At 45.5% G+C, this 16,890-nt stretch overlaps 1 protein-coding gene across 2 annotated transcripts in view; it reads right to left on the reverse strand.

Annotated features, from left to right (window-relative positions):
• The window catches only part of lrba (LPS-responsive vesicle trafficking, beach and anchor containing), a 96,187-nt gene that overhangs the window by 19,466 nt on the left and 59,831 nt on the right, over positions 1 to 16,890 (reverse strand). For both annotated transcript variants that reach the window (XM_088374362.1, XM_088374361.1), the window contains exons 41-47: positions 11,781 to 11,898; positions 11,382 to 11,484; positions 10,311 to 10,426; positions 10,137 to 10,249; positions 7,445 to 7,585; positions 6,251 to 6,370; positions 3,854 to 4,006 (exon numbers count right to left, since the gene is read on the reverse strand). In XM_088374362.1, coding sequence (XP_088230488.1) covers positions 3,854 to 4,006; positions 6,251 to 6,370; positions 7,445 to 7,585; positions 10,137 to 10,249; positions 10,311 to 10,426; positions 11,382 to 11,484; positions 11,781 to 11,898 — 864 coding nt within the window. The remainder of the gene's footprint in view (positions 1 to 3,853; positions 4,007 to 6,250; positions 6,371 to 7,444; positions 7,586 to 10,136; positions 10,250 to 10,310; positions 10,427 to 11,381; positions 11,485 to 11,780; positions 11,899 to 16,890) is intronic.

Below are 16,890 nucleotides of genomic sequence, written 5' to 3' on the forward strand. Positions count from 1 at the left end.
GCCGACTTCCTGTGTCTTTAGGAATGGCCTTCAAAATGGCGCTTTACTTGGATGACAAAGAATTTCCAGAGTTTAATTTCAAGCAGTATTTGTAAAAAGCTCCGGGTCCATACGGGTCCGGGCTCCTCGTATTGAAGACCCCTGCTCTTTAGATCAGTCCTATCTTTTTTCCAAATCTCAAGTGTTTTTTCCTTCCAGTCGCGGAACAGGGCCGTCTCCCAAATGCCAATGAAAATACACCCAAAAAACGAACATGCCCAGACTGTGTCAGATTACTCGAATTATTTTCCCCTTTGAAACATAAAGCATGTCGCCGGACCAAAAAAAAAAAAAAAGACTCGACCCCCAAAAAAAAAAAAACCCAAGAGACGTCTGCAGACGGACACTTTGACTGAGTCGCTGTCAAAGGCCGACACTTTACAGACACCATATTTTCATGTTTTTTTTTCTCAAGACACGAGATCCTTCCCATAGATGCCAAGATACTAAGTGATCAGTTAAGCAGCTGGCTGACACTTAGTTTTTCTTGATCATGATCTCAAAAACGTCACCTTAGAAGGCTTTTTTTTTTCTGTTATGAGAGACTGTGATCCTTATTTTCCTTCTCGAAAAGTCTGAAAGGCCACCAAAGGATCTTTGTGTGATGTTTCTGAGCCTCATTGTGGTTTGTGGCTTTGCCGAATGGGATTTATCTTTAGAAGGTGAGTCATTAAGTCAGGCCGAAGGCCTGTCAAATAGAAAAAGAGCAAATAGAAGGAATTCTAAACCAATTACACATTCCGTAAATACCAAAAGATGAGTTTACAAAAGTACACTGTACTTAAATTCAAATAATTTCTCACTGTTAAGTACAACCGGCCCCTTTTAACTTTTCCTTCCAGGTCAGCCTTCATATTTCCTCACCCCCCACCTTTCTGCGATTTCTTCCAGAAATCCGATCTTCGGGATCAACTCCGTGGACTCGCCCCGGCCCGAAGGTTGACAAGCGCTCTGATTAAAGGCCTTATTAAGTCGCTGTAAATGAGAAGCCGACTGTCAACCGAGAAGCCTGGACCGAGGGGCCCGCCTCGACACGGACGTAAGGAGAGAGAACCTTGAAGCGGTTGTTTCCGTTCTTCGCATGCGAGGACCGCGGATTGGGTCTTCAGGTCACCTTCCAACCCGCTTAGCTAATTAGACAGGTCACAACTGCAAGAGTTGTGGCGGTGGGTCAACGGCGGCAAACCGAAACCCGAAACCTTCCACCGGCTTCTTCCAGTTGAAGAGAAGCCTCACGAGGAAAAGAATCCCAATGAGCGGTGATTGGGCCAGTATCTCGTCAAAACAAAGACGTCGCGTCAGGACAGGGTGAGCTAAGTGGTCCAATTTACGGCAAAGGGCAAGAACGTAAACATCGCTGATTGGGGAGTAAATGGGCCAAACCAACGGCGGTGACTCAAGTTTGGTGGTAACCAACACCGATTTTATACAACAAACTATATCAACATTTGCAAGAGAGTTATGATCTCATGGAGGCGGCATAACCAAAATTGCAATATCATATTTTCCCTTTTCCAAACTTCTATTATCTGTCGCTAAACTGTGCTAACACTCCAGCTACTGCTTAGCTTTCACCTTTGACGTTCTTGACGGACTAAGAAGTTCAACAGAAGCCACTAACACGACTTGTCCGTTGAACAGACGTCCAGATAAGGACAAAGACGTAAGAGAAGAAAGGAGTTTATCCGGGAGGATTGAAGAGAAGGACAACATTAGCGAGCCGGCATGTCAGCGGCAGTAGATCAGCGCATTTCTCAGGCTCTCCCTCCGTGATGTCACCGCAGAAGACGAGTGAAATATCGGGAAGGGGGAGGCGGGGGGGCTCGTAAAAGGCGGTAAACATGTCCTCCCCTGCCGTCGGACGATCCTCCTCCGGCGAGCGCCGTCTGACATTAGCCAGAGCACGGCCGGCGCCTCGCCACGCCGGCCCGTTCCCATCGCGCTGCGGCGATTAGCGTGAAGCTAACGGGGAGGGCTACTGACACTCACTCACTCCGTCAGCGCATAAGTACGTCTTGCGGTGGTTTACCTCAGCGCACACGTGGGGAGCGCCGAGAAACTGCCGGGAATGACATTTATGCGCAAGCTTGGATAAAAGAGCAACGTAAACAGATGTCACATGACGCTTCATTATGGATGGCCGCCGCTGGGAAGTGTGGGAAGAAATGCGGGAGCTACTTTCACTTTCTGTGGAAAAAAAATAGGCCCACTTACACAGTGTAATCTTTTTTTCCCCTTCATAGTTAGAGTTGACAGTAAATGTACATCAAACTCCAACCTGGATTGGTTTCCAGTCAATCACACGTCGAGTGAGAACTTGGTGGTGGGACCGGGCTGCCATTTTGGAAATGTGCTTTGCGTCATATTAATAGGACATGCGTCCAGTGACGCTTCAGAATGGTCTTTGCGGTTTCAACAGCTGTGAGGTGCACCGAATGCCCCCCTAAGGAGAAACATCATTCCAAGCATGAGATGAATTCAGAAGATAGGAAAGCGCACGTACAGATGAGGGAAAGCTCCTCAGCGTCAGAGCCATCACTCACTTGTCTTGACCCTTCAACACCAGGAAAACGGTCTCCTTCTGAAGACGCAAGGCATGATTTACAAGGCGTGCAATTTATATTGCAATACCCTTGCGTATTTGTACCCTGTGTGCGGTTTGTTGGTCTGTCAGCACCAGGACAAGAGCACCATGTGGCCAAATATGAACGAGGGAGCAGCAAATTTGGGATGTGTAGAGTTTGACTATTTTTGACAGGAATGGTAAGACTTCTTTTACCATGTTTTGCATTATTATGAATCAGTGTCTGGTTTAAATGACCCAGAAATAGATTACAAATACATACTTAAATGATCTTTCCCCACTTTAACTTTATGAAGTAATAACAAAACAGAATGTTTGTGGTTGCTTAAAGTTCAACTCTCGATGCTAGCCGTTAGCATTCCCTGCTAGCGTGGGGGGTCCCGTTAAGGCAACAATGGCCGCTTTGCTGCCGTGTGTTTCCATACAGAAGAATAACAAGAGACATGCGCAGCGTATCCGTTCCAGCAGTCATAACTTACGTTGGATTACTTTTATTACCCGGCGAGAAGCGCTCGCGGCTACGAAAACAAGCTGCCGTTTGGCATGCCCGCGACGACGACACTCCGCGCAATCCTTTACTCTGAGAGCCTTTTAATGGCCTCTCCAGATTGGACCTTAATTAGCTGTTAATCATCTCGGGCTCATAACCGCGAGTGGAAGACGGCGAACTGGAGTGTGTATATGTGTGTGTGACTAAATCCTTGTTGCGGTGAGGCCATTAGCGCGCCTGGCAGCCAAAGTGAACCAAAGAGCCCATTAAGTCCTTCACTCTTGCGTCTCTCCTCAGTGCCACGCTCATCCCTCTCGCGACTGTGCCAGCTGACACCCTCAAATGCCAGCGATCCGTCACCGCCACGAGGCTGTCCACCCACGCAGCCGTACCTCGACCTCATCCTCTGCCATCATTTGGCCTTTCTTTCAAGTTATTAAAAACCGGGGCATCATCATCGAGGGTCCCTCAAACAATACTAGTCCAAGTTTTAGGACCGTGCAAGCGCTTTGAGGCATGAAAAAATACAACACAAAAAGCAGATGGACACCCCCCGCCCCCGAGAAAAAAAAATGATTAATGATTGGGGTCTGGTCATATTAACCGGCTGGTTAGCAGGTCCCAGTGGCCGCAGACACTGAGAAGGCTGAAGTACCCACAATGTAGCCCGTCAGGAAATAACAATGTCGTTTTCAGTTACCGTTGAATTCATTCTAATTATGTTCCTCGGCGAGGCTTACCTGCCGATTGAGGCGCACAAACTCCTCGGGGGTCTTGGCCCAGGGCGGCAGCTCCACGTCCGACACCGCCGTGCCGTCTTCCATCACTCCCAGGTTGTACGAGTTGGTGTTGACGAACATCTCAGGGAGGTAGTAGAACTCTGGGATCAGCTCCTGCGCCGGGAACAAAAAAAAGGATTGTTTTATTTGCCCTGTCTCAAACAACACAACATCTTCCCCACATGTACGACGGCGAGACGCAATCGGGTTATGACAGCAATACGCGAGCCCTTCCCAAACGCTAACAAAGCGGAACTTGTAGCATAATGAGCGTAAACAAACGCAGACAAAGCCGCCCTCGGGGTTCCGAGCTGGTGTTATTGTTAGAGCCCATGCGTCTTCAATTAAGACGCCGCGACGTACCCCGACGTGTAAACAAGTGGATGATTAAGGTGGAAGTTATACACAACTATGCGGTGAACTGTGAACGTTAAAATAGTTTACATTTTGCTTTTATTGTGTTGGAATAGCTAAGCTAGTTTTAAGGCGATGCTACAGACATAGCGGTCACATCAGAACAAAAAAAACTGACACAAACATGATAAAAAAAAATTCATTTCAATTTTTGGAAAAAAACTGTGATACAAACACGAAAATGATTTCAATTTTTGGAGAGGAAAAAAAGTGTTTAGATAACTACATATTTGTGCGTTGGAATTTTTAGAAAATCACTGGAGACAAAATTAGGAAACGTGAGACGATGCCTGCCAAACAGGAAAGCGAACTCTCGCTCGTACTTTCGGCTTCCAAAAAGCGGCAGCGAGACTTCCAAGCAACACAAACAAATGTCGATGTAGTGCAAAGAGCTCATCAAACGAGCAAGCAAACACAAGGGCTCTAAAAACAACACGGCCGCTTCCTCTCACTTGTGAAATGACTTCACTGCGCAAGAAGACGACCCCAGACTAAAAAAGCCCCCCCCCCCCCTTAACGAGCCCGGGGGGCTGCTGTAAAAAGTCCTACACACACGTAGAGCAGAAAAGGCCGGAGGGTTGCCTCGCACGCAGCGTAATGTGCAGTGGCCCCTGGTCAGAGGCCAGCCCCTCTGATCCCCAATCCTGTCCTGTCATGGGTCACTGCCCCAAGCACCCCCCCCTGCAACCACTGTTGCAGGTTTCTCTGATGCCTCTAGGCTGAGGCGAGGGGTCAAGGGATTGGGGGGTCATGCTAGCGTCACCCAGGCTAGAGACGCATTCAATCGGGGTGTTGTAGCCTATTATCGCCCCCTTCTCTTTCTCTCTCTCTTTTTTTAAGAGAAGAAATAACACACTGGAGCTTTTTGGCCTCTGGGAGGGACGTTGGGCTTCCATGAATGGCTCGAACGCTAAAGCTAAAAGGTATACTTGGCAAGCTAAATTGAAATGTCTCTTTGCTAATTCCTCTTTTGCGTCGGGAGAGAATGGGTGTGTCCGAGTGGAAAAAGACGGCGGACGTGTATTGAAAAGAAAAATAAAACGTTTGGTGCTCTTGGTTCGATCCAGCTTAAGTTGAAGACGTTTAATGGAAGTTGGTTTCGCTTTTATTGGGGGAAAAAAAAAATGCAAAGCTTTTTTTATTGGCGAGCGACAATTTTGCATTTTTTTTTATAGTTACTCAAAAAACTGCAAATTGTTTGGGTTTCATATTAAAAGAAAAACAAACTATGTGGAGATATCGGATTTTGATTGGCCGATGGTCTTATGTTGTGATGCGGTCCAGATTGGCTTGTTGTTTTGATGTGACTTTGAGCCCCGTCGCTCTGATCCGCTTTGACGGGTCTGGACGGCGGGAGCAAAAACGGCCGCTTTCGCAATCAAGCGTCGGCCAACTACGCTGTAACGCGATCCACATGTTTTATCGCCGGGGTGAAGGAGGAGAAAGAGGGGGGGGGGTTACTCGAGCGCAATCAAGCGTCAAAACCCCTCGACGCCCCACCGGCCCCCCGATTCGGTGACCCGGTGCCAAGAGACCCTGAGCTTGCTTTGACATGCAATGTCGGACTGTAAATGTTTTAGGGGAGTAGTTAAAAGTGTGCGAAGTCGACCCGGGCTGTTTTGGGGGGCAAATCCAACAGCGCAGCAGAGATTTGGAGGGGGGGGGGGCGCTGGGGAAGATTGAAGTCCAGGTTATAGCCCGGCTGAATGGGAGACAGATGAGGATTAGTCTTTGGCTTTGATCGCAGGACCGGGAAGCTTTCATTGCCACAGGATAGTAATTGCAAGTGACTGGCCATCGCGATTCCTCTTTTGCGCTGCCGCTCTTCCGTGTCTATCGGAATATTGTTCATAGGGTGCAGCGGAACCTTCTGGAATCGCACTGTGATTTCGCCTTTGGAATTTTTTTTCCATCACTGCACGGCTCGCTTGTTTGTTGGTGTACCTTGACATCCGACGTGTCTCTCTGGCAGTTCCTCCAGGCGCGGGACACCGATGAGAACGTGCGATCGGCGTGGTCGAACTTGCCTCCTTGGAAGTTGAGGAAGAACGTGGTAAAGGGCTCCTGTGGATTACAAAAAATGTAATAATATTTGAATAACCTCTGCAGCCAATATTGCAATTTTTGCAGATGCATTGAGTCATATTGTGGCTAACAATCATTGCGTTGAGGGGTGGGAGGGGGCGAGTAACCCCAGTGAGCCTCCAAAGCCAATAAAGCCATGCCACTGATGCATTTCTAATCATGTATAATCTTGTTAGGGCAGATCAATCGTGCTCTCACTGGCCCGAGACCCCCGAGTGAAACGCCCGCCATATACCTGAAGACCGCCGCCGCCGCCGCCACCAACCGCTATGCTAACAAATAATTTGGACAATATACGAGAGGGTCACGTGTGGGACATTAATAGGCATTGGAGAGTTTTAACACCAGGCTCAAGCGGTAAAGCGGCCTAAGCATAAGCCGGCTAATGATGCTCGTGGATCAATGCTGCGGCCCTTCTGGGACTCGCTGACAATGGTGAGCTAGTGGCGCAATAACATACAAAGGGGGGAGAGGAGGCAAAAAAAAAAAAAAAACTTAGTAACCTCCCGATCCCTGGAGGGCAGTATGGCCAGATTGATGGCATCCACTCAACAGAGACAATATTGCAGTGTGCACTGAGTCTCTTAAAAAATAATCTCAACCAGAAGCCTTGTTTGATTGCAGTGCGGGGGTCTTTGAGGACAGTGTGATTCGGCGCCGACCTATTAAATGAGCAACGATAAATGAGAATAAACTATTTTTATATATTAGATTTTCATTATATATTTTTGCTTGGTGGTTTGGAATAATAATGCTTGGTATTTTGTTTGTTTTGCTTCCATCCAAAATGGATAAAGAATATATAGTTTTTTGCCTTTATGCTGTCAGTTCATGTGTTGCTGCTGTTTACGTTTGTTAAAGTTTCAAGGCGCATAATGACCAAAACATGGATGCTAGTTTGGCTAACCCGTCTAATGTGCTTTGTTAGCATTAAGCTAGCAGACAAAATGATGTGGTTCTAATACACAATGTGCAATACACAGCTAGCATTAAGCTAACACACATAGATTTCTTTAGTTTTTGTAGCTGCTTGTTATGAAGTTTGCCACTTACCATGCGCAGCAGCCACATGAGGGTGAAGCTGGAGGTGGAGTAATGCGTGCCGTAGTGGAACTTCGGTACCTGGTCGTCGTCCCACGAATCGTAACGGTCGGAAAAGAAGGCGGCCCGCTTGGGGTTCAGAGCACCGATGGGCTGCGGAGGGATTTCAATATTACTTTGCATGAATGGCTGAATAATAGCATTTGAGTAACCCTGGAAAATGATGAAGTCATATTAAGTTGACATCAGTCTGAGAATAAGCAGCAGCCCTTTGTCTGGAGGCTGTTATTTAAATCCCCATTTATAGAAATCACTTTCAGGACGCTTCGATTTTTATTAGTCCTCTGCCGGTCGCGCCTCATTTTCCCGGCCGCCGCCTTAATCCATCACATGCACACAAACATAGCGGATCGATGCTAATGGAATGATGGCCTTTTGAGGATGAGGGTCTGGCGAGGTGCGGATCAATGGCATCTCTTTCATATCATAGGCCGCCTGTCACTGGGAGACTCGCGCCGGATCGGGAGTATTGATTTTGCGCTTGGGCTACTGCTGTGTGCGGATGTGATGGGGCGTGTGCGGTGTTGTTGGTGCAATGTTTGGTAAAAATCTATCCCTTATTTATTTTTTCCGTCTCCGGCGGTGAGCAGCGGCAACCTGCGGTAAAACTACAGATTATTTTTCTTATATCTGCAATTTCTATTATATATTTTGTTTTTCTTGAAAGTGATGACAATAGCCACAATGGCAATAACAATACACGACAATATGAAATGTGCCCGAGTGTGTGTTTGCGTGGATTTACGCAGTGCCGTGCAGCTCCGAGTTGACAGTGATACACTGCGGCTTCCTCGGGGGTGGGGGTCCGCCGGGGTAAGGGGTGAGTACACATGGTGAATTATACATCACAGCCATTGCTCTGATTTATCACCCTAATAACAGCCGACTCATTAAAAAAAGAAAAGGCTTGAAGGAGGCATATAAAATAAGAAATAGTGAAAGCGCCGCGGCGACATCGCGCAAGTGCACGTGCACGGGTCGGCCTGACGTCGTTAATGCTGTAAATTATAGCGGGGGAGGGTGGGGGGGGGGGACTTACAGTACGTACAGCGACGAGGTGCTCGGCGAGGGGCGGACAGCGGATTCCGCGGGCTACAAATTGGCCCAATATGTCACCGGGACCGAGACGAGAGGTTCAGATAAACGAGCCAATAGCAGAGTTCTAATTAGACCGGAGAGTTAGCCAACGCATGCTAACACACTGCAGCTGTAATGAGACAAACATCTGCAAATTCATCTCGGATTAATCCGGAAAGAATTAGTTGGGGTAATTAAAAGGAAGAAACGATTCCCGGGAGTGTCCACAATGCGGCACAGTGGATATTTTGCCGACCATAAATTGCTTTTTATTTTATTCAGATTGTTCAAAAAGAGGTTTATTTGATAATTTATCAAGGCCACATAAATCAAATTTAAGACTGATTATTATGAACGAATGAAGCGGAAAACACAACACGTCCAAAAATATTCTTCTCCAAACTATGTGACCTTGTGACATCACTTCAAACAAAATGGCCGACGTAATTCAGGGTGGGGGTTCTTCAGAATCTTTTTCACGTGTTTTCTGTATATTGCAGTTTTTGCAACGGTGAAAATGGTTGTAGGGGAGGCGCCTGGGGGATAAACATATGGGCCACGCATGGCTCAAAAATCAATACGCCATTAGCCTACACGGCTACGAGAAGTCCGCTGCGCTCGATAACGCTTCGCTACTTCTGTTACAATGCCATCACAAAAAAAAAAATATATATATATACACATGAAGTCGGTTCCAGCGCGTGCTTATCGAGACTACAACGTTATCTCGAGGAGAGGGGGTGCAGCGTTTGATGTCAGCTGGAGGTTAGAGTTTATGATAAGAAAGCCCCCCGGGGTCACGGCAGGCGAGGGGGGGCATAAATTGCGTGTGGCCTCTTTTACGCCGGCGGACGATGACATCGTGTGACGTGTGGAGGAGTGCGTTCACGCCACTTTGGCTTCTCAATGTCACGGCGGGAGCGCCTGTCACATAATTCGTTTTCCAGACAAAACCGCTGTACGGTACAGTAGCGTAATAGGCCTAAGTGTTAAATCCCAAACTTTTATTCCTAATACGCGTATCTAACTTTAATGGCATGTAATCTGAGTTGACGATTATGGATGGATGGATTTCTTCTATTTTCGTGTGTGTGTTTCGGTATAAGCAAAAAAAAAAAAAAAGAAACGACGGCCTGGATGAGCTTTGAAATGTAAGAACGATAAAAAGGTAACACGGAGGAGCACATGACTGCAAAAGTGTGTGTGTGTGGGGGAGGGGGAGGCTTGATTGAGGGGGGGGGGGGGGCTTTTGCACACATGGCAGTCTGCTACGCTCCAGCGATCCTACACTGATACCACATGTATGTCAACAGCATGAATAAAACACAAGTCATACACATCTATTACCACTCGGCTCGAGTGCCGATGTTTTGTCACATTTCAGACTCTGCCGGGTAATGTGACGCCGCAGAACGGAATCATGCAAAGGCTCGAGTCGAAGATGAAGAGAAAGGAGGGGCAGATTGAAAGCGAGGAATGTGGCGAGGAGACGAGGCGTCCGCCGCTTTAGCCGTAACGTAGACTGGACGTGATGACATGTGTTCAAACAATTAATTCCTTTAAGTACCTTGGACAGATCTCGAAAGTTGCTCGGCAGAGTCAGGTCCAGTTGGTCTGCTTCATAGTTGGTGATGATCCAGGGGAAGACGGGATACTGGTTCAGATCATTGTAGGTCCGTCCTGGTGGAAGATGGGAAGATGAGGATACGGGGACAAAAGGCGAACTGGGACACGTCCTTACCGGAGATGGTGTTGAGGAAGATGAGGTACTCGAAATTGGAGATCTCGCGACGTTGCCATCGTTGAGTCATGTTGGAGGCCTTGAAAAGCTGCTTTGGTGTGGCCAGGGAGATACGCCTGAAAAATTAAATAAGGGAAATTTGTGCTAAAAAATATTGACATGGTAGCTAACATGCTAAGCAATGCTAACAAGCTAGCAAGCTCTATTTGCCATCATGTGAGAAATATGCAGAGCTTCACTAGTTCAAGACAAATACGCAATAAATTGGGCCGAAGGTGCACACTTACTGACGTACACACACAGACACACAAATCTGCAGTGTGCACAGTACTACATGTGGCAGGACAAAAACAAATGAGTCCCAATCCAATTAAAACAAAGGGGAATGATGGAATTAATCACTGTCAACACGGTGATTACTGTCATTAGGGCTTCTTAAAAGTGAAAATATGGACCCGTTTGTAGCAGACCTTTTTTTTTCATTTTATAATCAAGGAATCATGGATATCCCAGCTTACTTTTTTTCATCATTTGTTTTGCATATGTTGAAAAGAGGATGCAATGGAAGCAATATTGCCCATGTGAATGTGCCTCGAGAGCGGCTGTCGAAGGTCAATGAGGCAAAGTGACCCGGCTCGGTCTGCAAACTAACCTGATTAATGGACTTGAACACACACACACGCACACACATTACTACGACTACCACGAGCACACTCAATCATCACTCGATGCACTCTTGTTCATTGAATAATTACGCAGCGTGAATGTATTAATAACTTTTTTTTTCTTTCCTGCGCCATATGTTGTGGTTTAAAAATGGCACAGCAAGATACAAAAAAAAGCAAGCGTTGAATGTTTTTTTAGTTAAATTTTTTTGTTTTAGTCAACATAGTGATCTTTCTAAAAATAAAAAATGATTAAATAAAAATAATAAAAGAAATAAGAAATAATAACTATTATTTTGTACTGGAATATACTGTGTAAATATTAATCATATTACGAGATTTAAAAATAAAACTCGGAAATGAATGGACACAAACTTAAAAAAAATGGAATTGATGGAGGTCTAACCTGGTTTGTGGGAGGCCAAAGTTGGTGCCGAGGCCCACACGGGGAAGACTGTGGACCACCTTCTTGGCGGTGGCGGCATCGGGAAAGTTGAACATGACGGCGGCTGTGGTGAGATTTGAGGAAATATTGCGTTAGTCAACGTTTCCCATGTTTAAATGAATACAGTGGCACTTTGACTTGTGAATGCCCCAATCGACCTTCTCGTTTGCTGGGTCAATGTGAGCGACCCTTCAATTTTTTTGTTGGTGTTTTGAGGGCTGGAATGGATTAACAGCATTTCCATTCATTTCAATGCATACACTTGATTTGAGTTACATGTGATTAGAATTTTTTGCACATTGTCAGGGAACCAATTCAGCTGGGAAGTCAAGGTACCACCGTAGCATGTCGCCGCCTTACTTCTGTTAGCCATGAAGATCTCCAGGGCCGTGTTCTGCAAGAGGTAACGTCTGGAGAAGATGGCCCGGATCTCCGTGAACAGCCATTTGCCATGAAGACCTTCTGTGTACGCCAAAATCTGCAACAAAATAAATCAAAATAAAATAAATAAATAGAAATACAAGACATCTTTACAATTGTATCCCAAAGTCAAAATAAATATTCTTCAGCAACCCGAAGCTAGCAGAAGGGTCACGCCAGTTCATTTTTCACCTTCCAGCCCGAGGAGCACGATTAATGTCTTTTATTGATCAGCCTCCATGAAAAAGGGATTCCTTTAGCGCTAAAATGGCAGCTATTTAGCACGCTGAGAGGTGACTTATGGCGGCTGAAGAACAAGGAACACCTGCGTGGTAGAAGGAAATACGATAACCACGACAATCGGCGTATTGATACGAGACAAACTTGTAAGTCGGGTCGCTCGTATCTCAAAGCGCCTCTTGACAGTGTTTCTTTTATATCCAAAAAAAAAAAGCATTATATTGATATTTTCTGGGAGGAGAGTAGGGCAGAGAGAAGCTGCTGTTTCTGCTTGTGTTGTCTCGGGCAGCTTGTCCCAGACACTAATCCACATTTAATTGAACTCCAGAGACTTTGAAGTGAGTCTCTCGTATTCCTCGGAGAGAAAGCCCAAGCGGTGGCTGTCCTCAGCTGGTCCCCTCCGCCTCGGCCAGCCTTCTAATGAGCTCCTCTCAACTCAACAGCCAGCCTCGCATTTAAATATGTGCGATGAATAATAACGCTGGAGGAGAAGAAGCGTTTCGTGAGTCTTTTTTTTTTACTGTTGCGGAAACCTTTGAAGCAAAAAGACCTTGTTAACAAAGCAGCGCTAAGTAGAGGAGTAGCACGTCTAAATGCTGGAATTAGCAACAGCGAGGAGGGGGTCGAGTCAGCCGCGCTGACAGCACATCAGAAATTGTTACGCTCGCGCCCGTCGCGCTTTGACCTGAACCTAAAATTATTTCCAAGGGAAGAGTCAATCAATCTAGACACAGAAATAAATTTGATTTTTTTTTCTTCGTCCGTGTCAAGAAGATGCGTGCAACTGATGGAGTCCGACAAATATATTTTACCAGCATGTGACACTCACACAATCTCAATGTCCCCTTAAATCGTCCCCCCCCTCCCCCCCACCCCCGGGGTCTTCATCTTTTTACTTTGCAGATGAAAAAGCGGAGCGAGTGACAAGCAGCCTGACAAACTATCGGCGCCGTAATGTGACCACGTCCGGGATAAATGGACACGGCGTGGTGGTTACTGTCCGTGCGGGAATTATTACACATCCAGTGATAAATAGTTAGGCTAGAAAAGGGATCACTCATTTTTTAACTCATTGACTGCCGTGGACAGCTCTCGACGTCAAAGATCCATTTTTACAGTGAAGGTCTTAAATAAAGCACAATACAAAATACACAAAAAATGCTCCTCACCAGATGATTTTTCTATTCCATATCAATCGTGCAATATAAAATAACAGTAAATAATAAAATAAAATAAATATAAAAAATAATGCAGCTGTTGTTGCTTTGTTAAGCCTTTAACAAATATTTATAAATTATCTGCTTCCTATTTGACCATAAAAAAAAATTCCTGTTTCGAAACAGTTTTGACTAAGAACCACGATAGAAAGCATTTGTAAAGAAGAAAATGAAATGAAGGTCAAAACCAAATCAAGTCTCGGCGGGGCACACTCCTATCGACGTTTCATTCCGAGCGAAACGGCGCATTCGGGTCGGCTGCGCCGGCAGATCAATTTGAAGGCGTCACGCCGCAGAGAGAAAACAAAGGAACGCCGCTGATTGCCAAGGTCTGCTCGCCTATTTCAACCTGTTTGGAGCGGCCTGCCGGGGCGAAGCTGCCGTGGCGGCTGCTCATTTCTGCGCCGCTGTCGTTTGTCACTGTCAGACGCCCAAAAGGCTGAAGAATGAAGAGGGACACATGAAGGGGGCTGTGGAAATGGAAAGCACCAAGCACGCCACGCTAGAACCTTCCGATGCCTTTTTTCAAGCCGCCATTTTGCTTTTGGAATTCGGAAATGACAAAGTGGTTGTAGGCTAGCCTCCACGAGCGTGTTTTTGGCCTGATATGACGACGCCGGCGCTAATTAGCGCAACGATCTGTTTTAGCGGCGGCGTTGTAAGGTAAACACACAAATATGTAAAAGTGCCGAATAACTCGGAGCGTCTATTGAATGGAGGCGTGAAGGAGGTGAGGGGGGGAAATGAGGTGATTGAAGTTCAATTTGTTGCCTGTTATTAAGTGTTTCCGCGCGGCTGCCTCGGTTAAAGGATAATGGATGAGGGATTTATCATTACCTTTTTTTGGGTGGAATCAAGTGCTGTGTGGGAGATAAGGTGATGAAATTAATGAGCGGGAGGAAGAGAGGTGATCCATCAACATCAAAACAGCAAAGCGGGGAGAGAGGACCGAGTGCAGGGAAAAATCATAAAAGAATGGAGAAAAAAAAAAATAACTGGAAGAAGCGTTGAGGGTCGCAAATTGCTTTTTCATCAAGCAAAAGATGCTTTAAATTCATACACGTGCTCACGTAGTGCTTTGGTAAGGTGACAAAATATTGCTGATTTGAACTTTTCTAGCTAAGTTTGGACTGTGTATTTGGTTAGCATCTCTTGTGTAGCTACCCAAAAGATTAGCGATGTAATCGCACTGTAAATCGCAATAGTGAGGAGGGGAGGGGGGGGGCAGCAATTAGATCCGTTTTAAAATCGTTCAGGTCTCGTCGTATCCCCGCACGCAGGCAAGCCAGGCCTTGTCAGCCGGCTCGTCAGCCAATGAGTTCATCGTACTAACGAGCCAGCAAAAGCCCCTCGCCGACCCGACTCTCTAACAAGGGGGTCTGTTGGCTGTCTGAGCCCGCCGACCAATCGGGACCCTCGTCAGCGTTGACACAAAAGCCTCCTCCGGCCCTCTGGAGCCAATTAAGACGGATTTTGATTTTGAGATTGAGTGATAGGCAGGGGAGGCGAAAAGGAATAGTGGAGGCTGGATTGCATAAGCACAAGGATGGCGTTAAGGAGAGAAGGAAGGTGCCAAGGCAAAAACAATGGCGGCTAATGAGGAAAAACCCGCAGCCACATGACCGGACTTTCACACTTGGCTGCTTATCCAGCAGCCATCGTGTCTCCGTGGCTTGAACCGGTGGAGCGTGATGCAATCATCTGCTCATTTTCTCAATTGTTTACGATTTAGAAACAAATTTACGGAATTGACTTTACAGGTGAACTCTAATCAAAAAGGCCTAAAATGTTTTATGTTTCCCGACGTTTGATAACTATGAAAAATCCACCTGTTATTATCCGGCTCGAGGCGGCCATTTTGTTTCGCATGCTAGCCACTAAAAATGGCATCACAATGCCTTTTTTTTTTTTTTTTACAGAATTCTGAATTGTACAAAATCACATTAAAATTCACACACAGTATCAAATTCATTTTCTCTTGTATGTTTCCACCAAATTAAATCCGCGCCCCATTCTCCAAACACTTTTTGATGACGGCAATTACATGACAAGCGTCAAAAAGACGGCTGCTGTTTACCGACGACTGACGGACACAATTGTTCCGGCGACGCGACTAATTCAGGATGTAATCACCACTCGCACATACAAAAAAAAAAAAGAAGAAAAGTTCCTTTCCCCTCAAGGGAAGTCAAACAAACTAGCAGCGGGCAAGAAAAAATAAACTGGAGTAAAAAGGCTGCGGTGGTGTGCGATTTAAGAGGAGAATGAAAGGAAAATAAACAAGCCCAGCGTGCAGTCAGCGTCATTCTGAAGCACAACCTCACCCCCCCCCCCCCCCAAAAAAAAAAAAAAAAAGGCCTCAAAGCATTCAAGTCCCCAAACGGCGAGTCTGAAAAGTCCCTTTTGAAAGCGTCTTAGGGGCCACTTAGTCTGAATTTAGCCTATTAAGGATTAAAGCCTCTTTTCACTGTTTGCTAACTGGTTAGCCTTTTCTGCTGCCCTTTCTCTTCCTCGGCTGCTTAGCCTTTTTGAAGTGACCCGAAAAGAAAAAAAAAAAGTGGATTTAGGAAAACGCTGCAGCGCTCGTAGGGGTTAATTGATAGAAGGAGTGTGCATTAAAAATTATTCAGCCGTGAGGCATTGGAGACTTTCAAAATTGACTAATTCAATTTGGAATGAAATCATCAAGAAGAATAATTTATATATTTTTATGGTTTGCTGTTTCCCATAATTTCCTTTGTATTCTTTTCTGAATTATTTTTATAATATACATCATGTATTTTTCATTTTTTTAAGATATTTTTTCCATAAAACGAGAGCTTTATTGATGACTATAATTTCTTTATGTTGCAAAGCCTTCTTTGTGTAAGTGATGACGAATAAAGCTTTTATTTTTTAAATCTATAAAATGGATCCAACACATTTATTTGCTTTGCACTGATATCTTAAAAAAATCGAGGAGCGCTTCAGAATGCACAGAAGCAAACAGCGGCAGTCAATTTGACATTTTTGTGGCGATTTGGTGACAGCTTGGCGTCAAAAGCTGCCTGCGCCGGAGTAAATTCTTTCCTAATCCCACTATTGTGCTTGGCTTAAATTGGTGCGGGGTGAAAAGGAGACCCCTCTCAGGGAATTTCAGGCTGGGTATCCAAAGTGGGCTTTTGAAAGACCAGGCAAAGAGTAGGACTTAAATTTATATATAATGGACATCTAAAGTTCAACTGCCCTGTGGTTGTCATGCCGAATTGAGCATGCATTTCACAAAACGTTTTGAAAAATATTCTGAAGAGAAAAGTTGAACTTTTTTGGAAGATTCTGCAGTTCGCTACATATGGCATAAAAAAAAAACTGCATTTGATAAAAGAAACAATGTCAACAGTCAAACAGTGATAGTGGTCCGGGGCTGCTACGCCGCTTCAGGACCTGGACGACTTGCTGTAATGAATCAAATTTTTGAAACGACTCTTTAAAATTTGAAATATTAAACTGTATGAACAAATTGTTATTGGTGGTGTTCGCGTTTGCTACGACTGAGTCTCGAGGTGGCTGTGTAATGTGCCGTAACAACCCAACGGATGCCCCGTTTCAAGCAG

Source organism: Syngnathus floridae, chromosome 4 (genome assembly GCF_059516105.1).
Source record: "Syngnathus floridae isolate MCC-2025c chromosome 4, RoL_Sflo_1.0, whole genome shotgun sequence".
Classification (NCBI taxonomy): Eukaryota; Metazoa; Chordata; class Actinopteri; order Syngnathiformes; family Syngnathidae; genus Syngnathus; species Syngnathus floridae.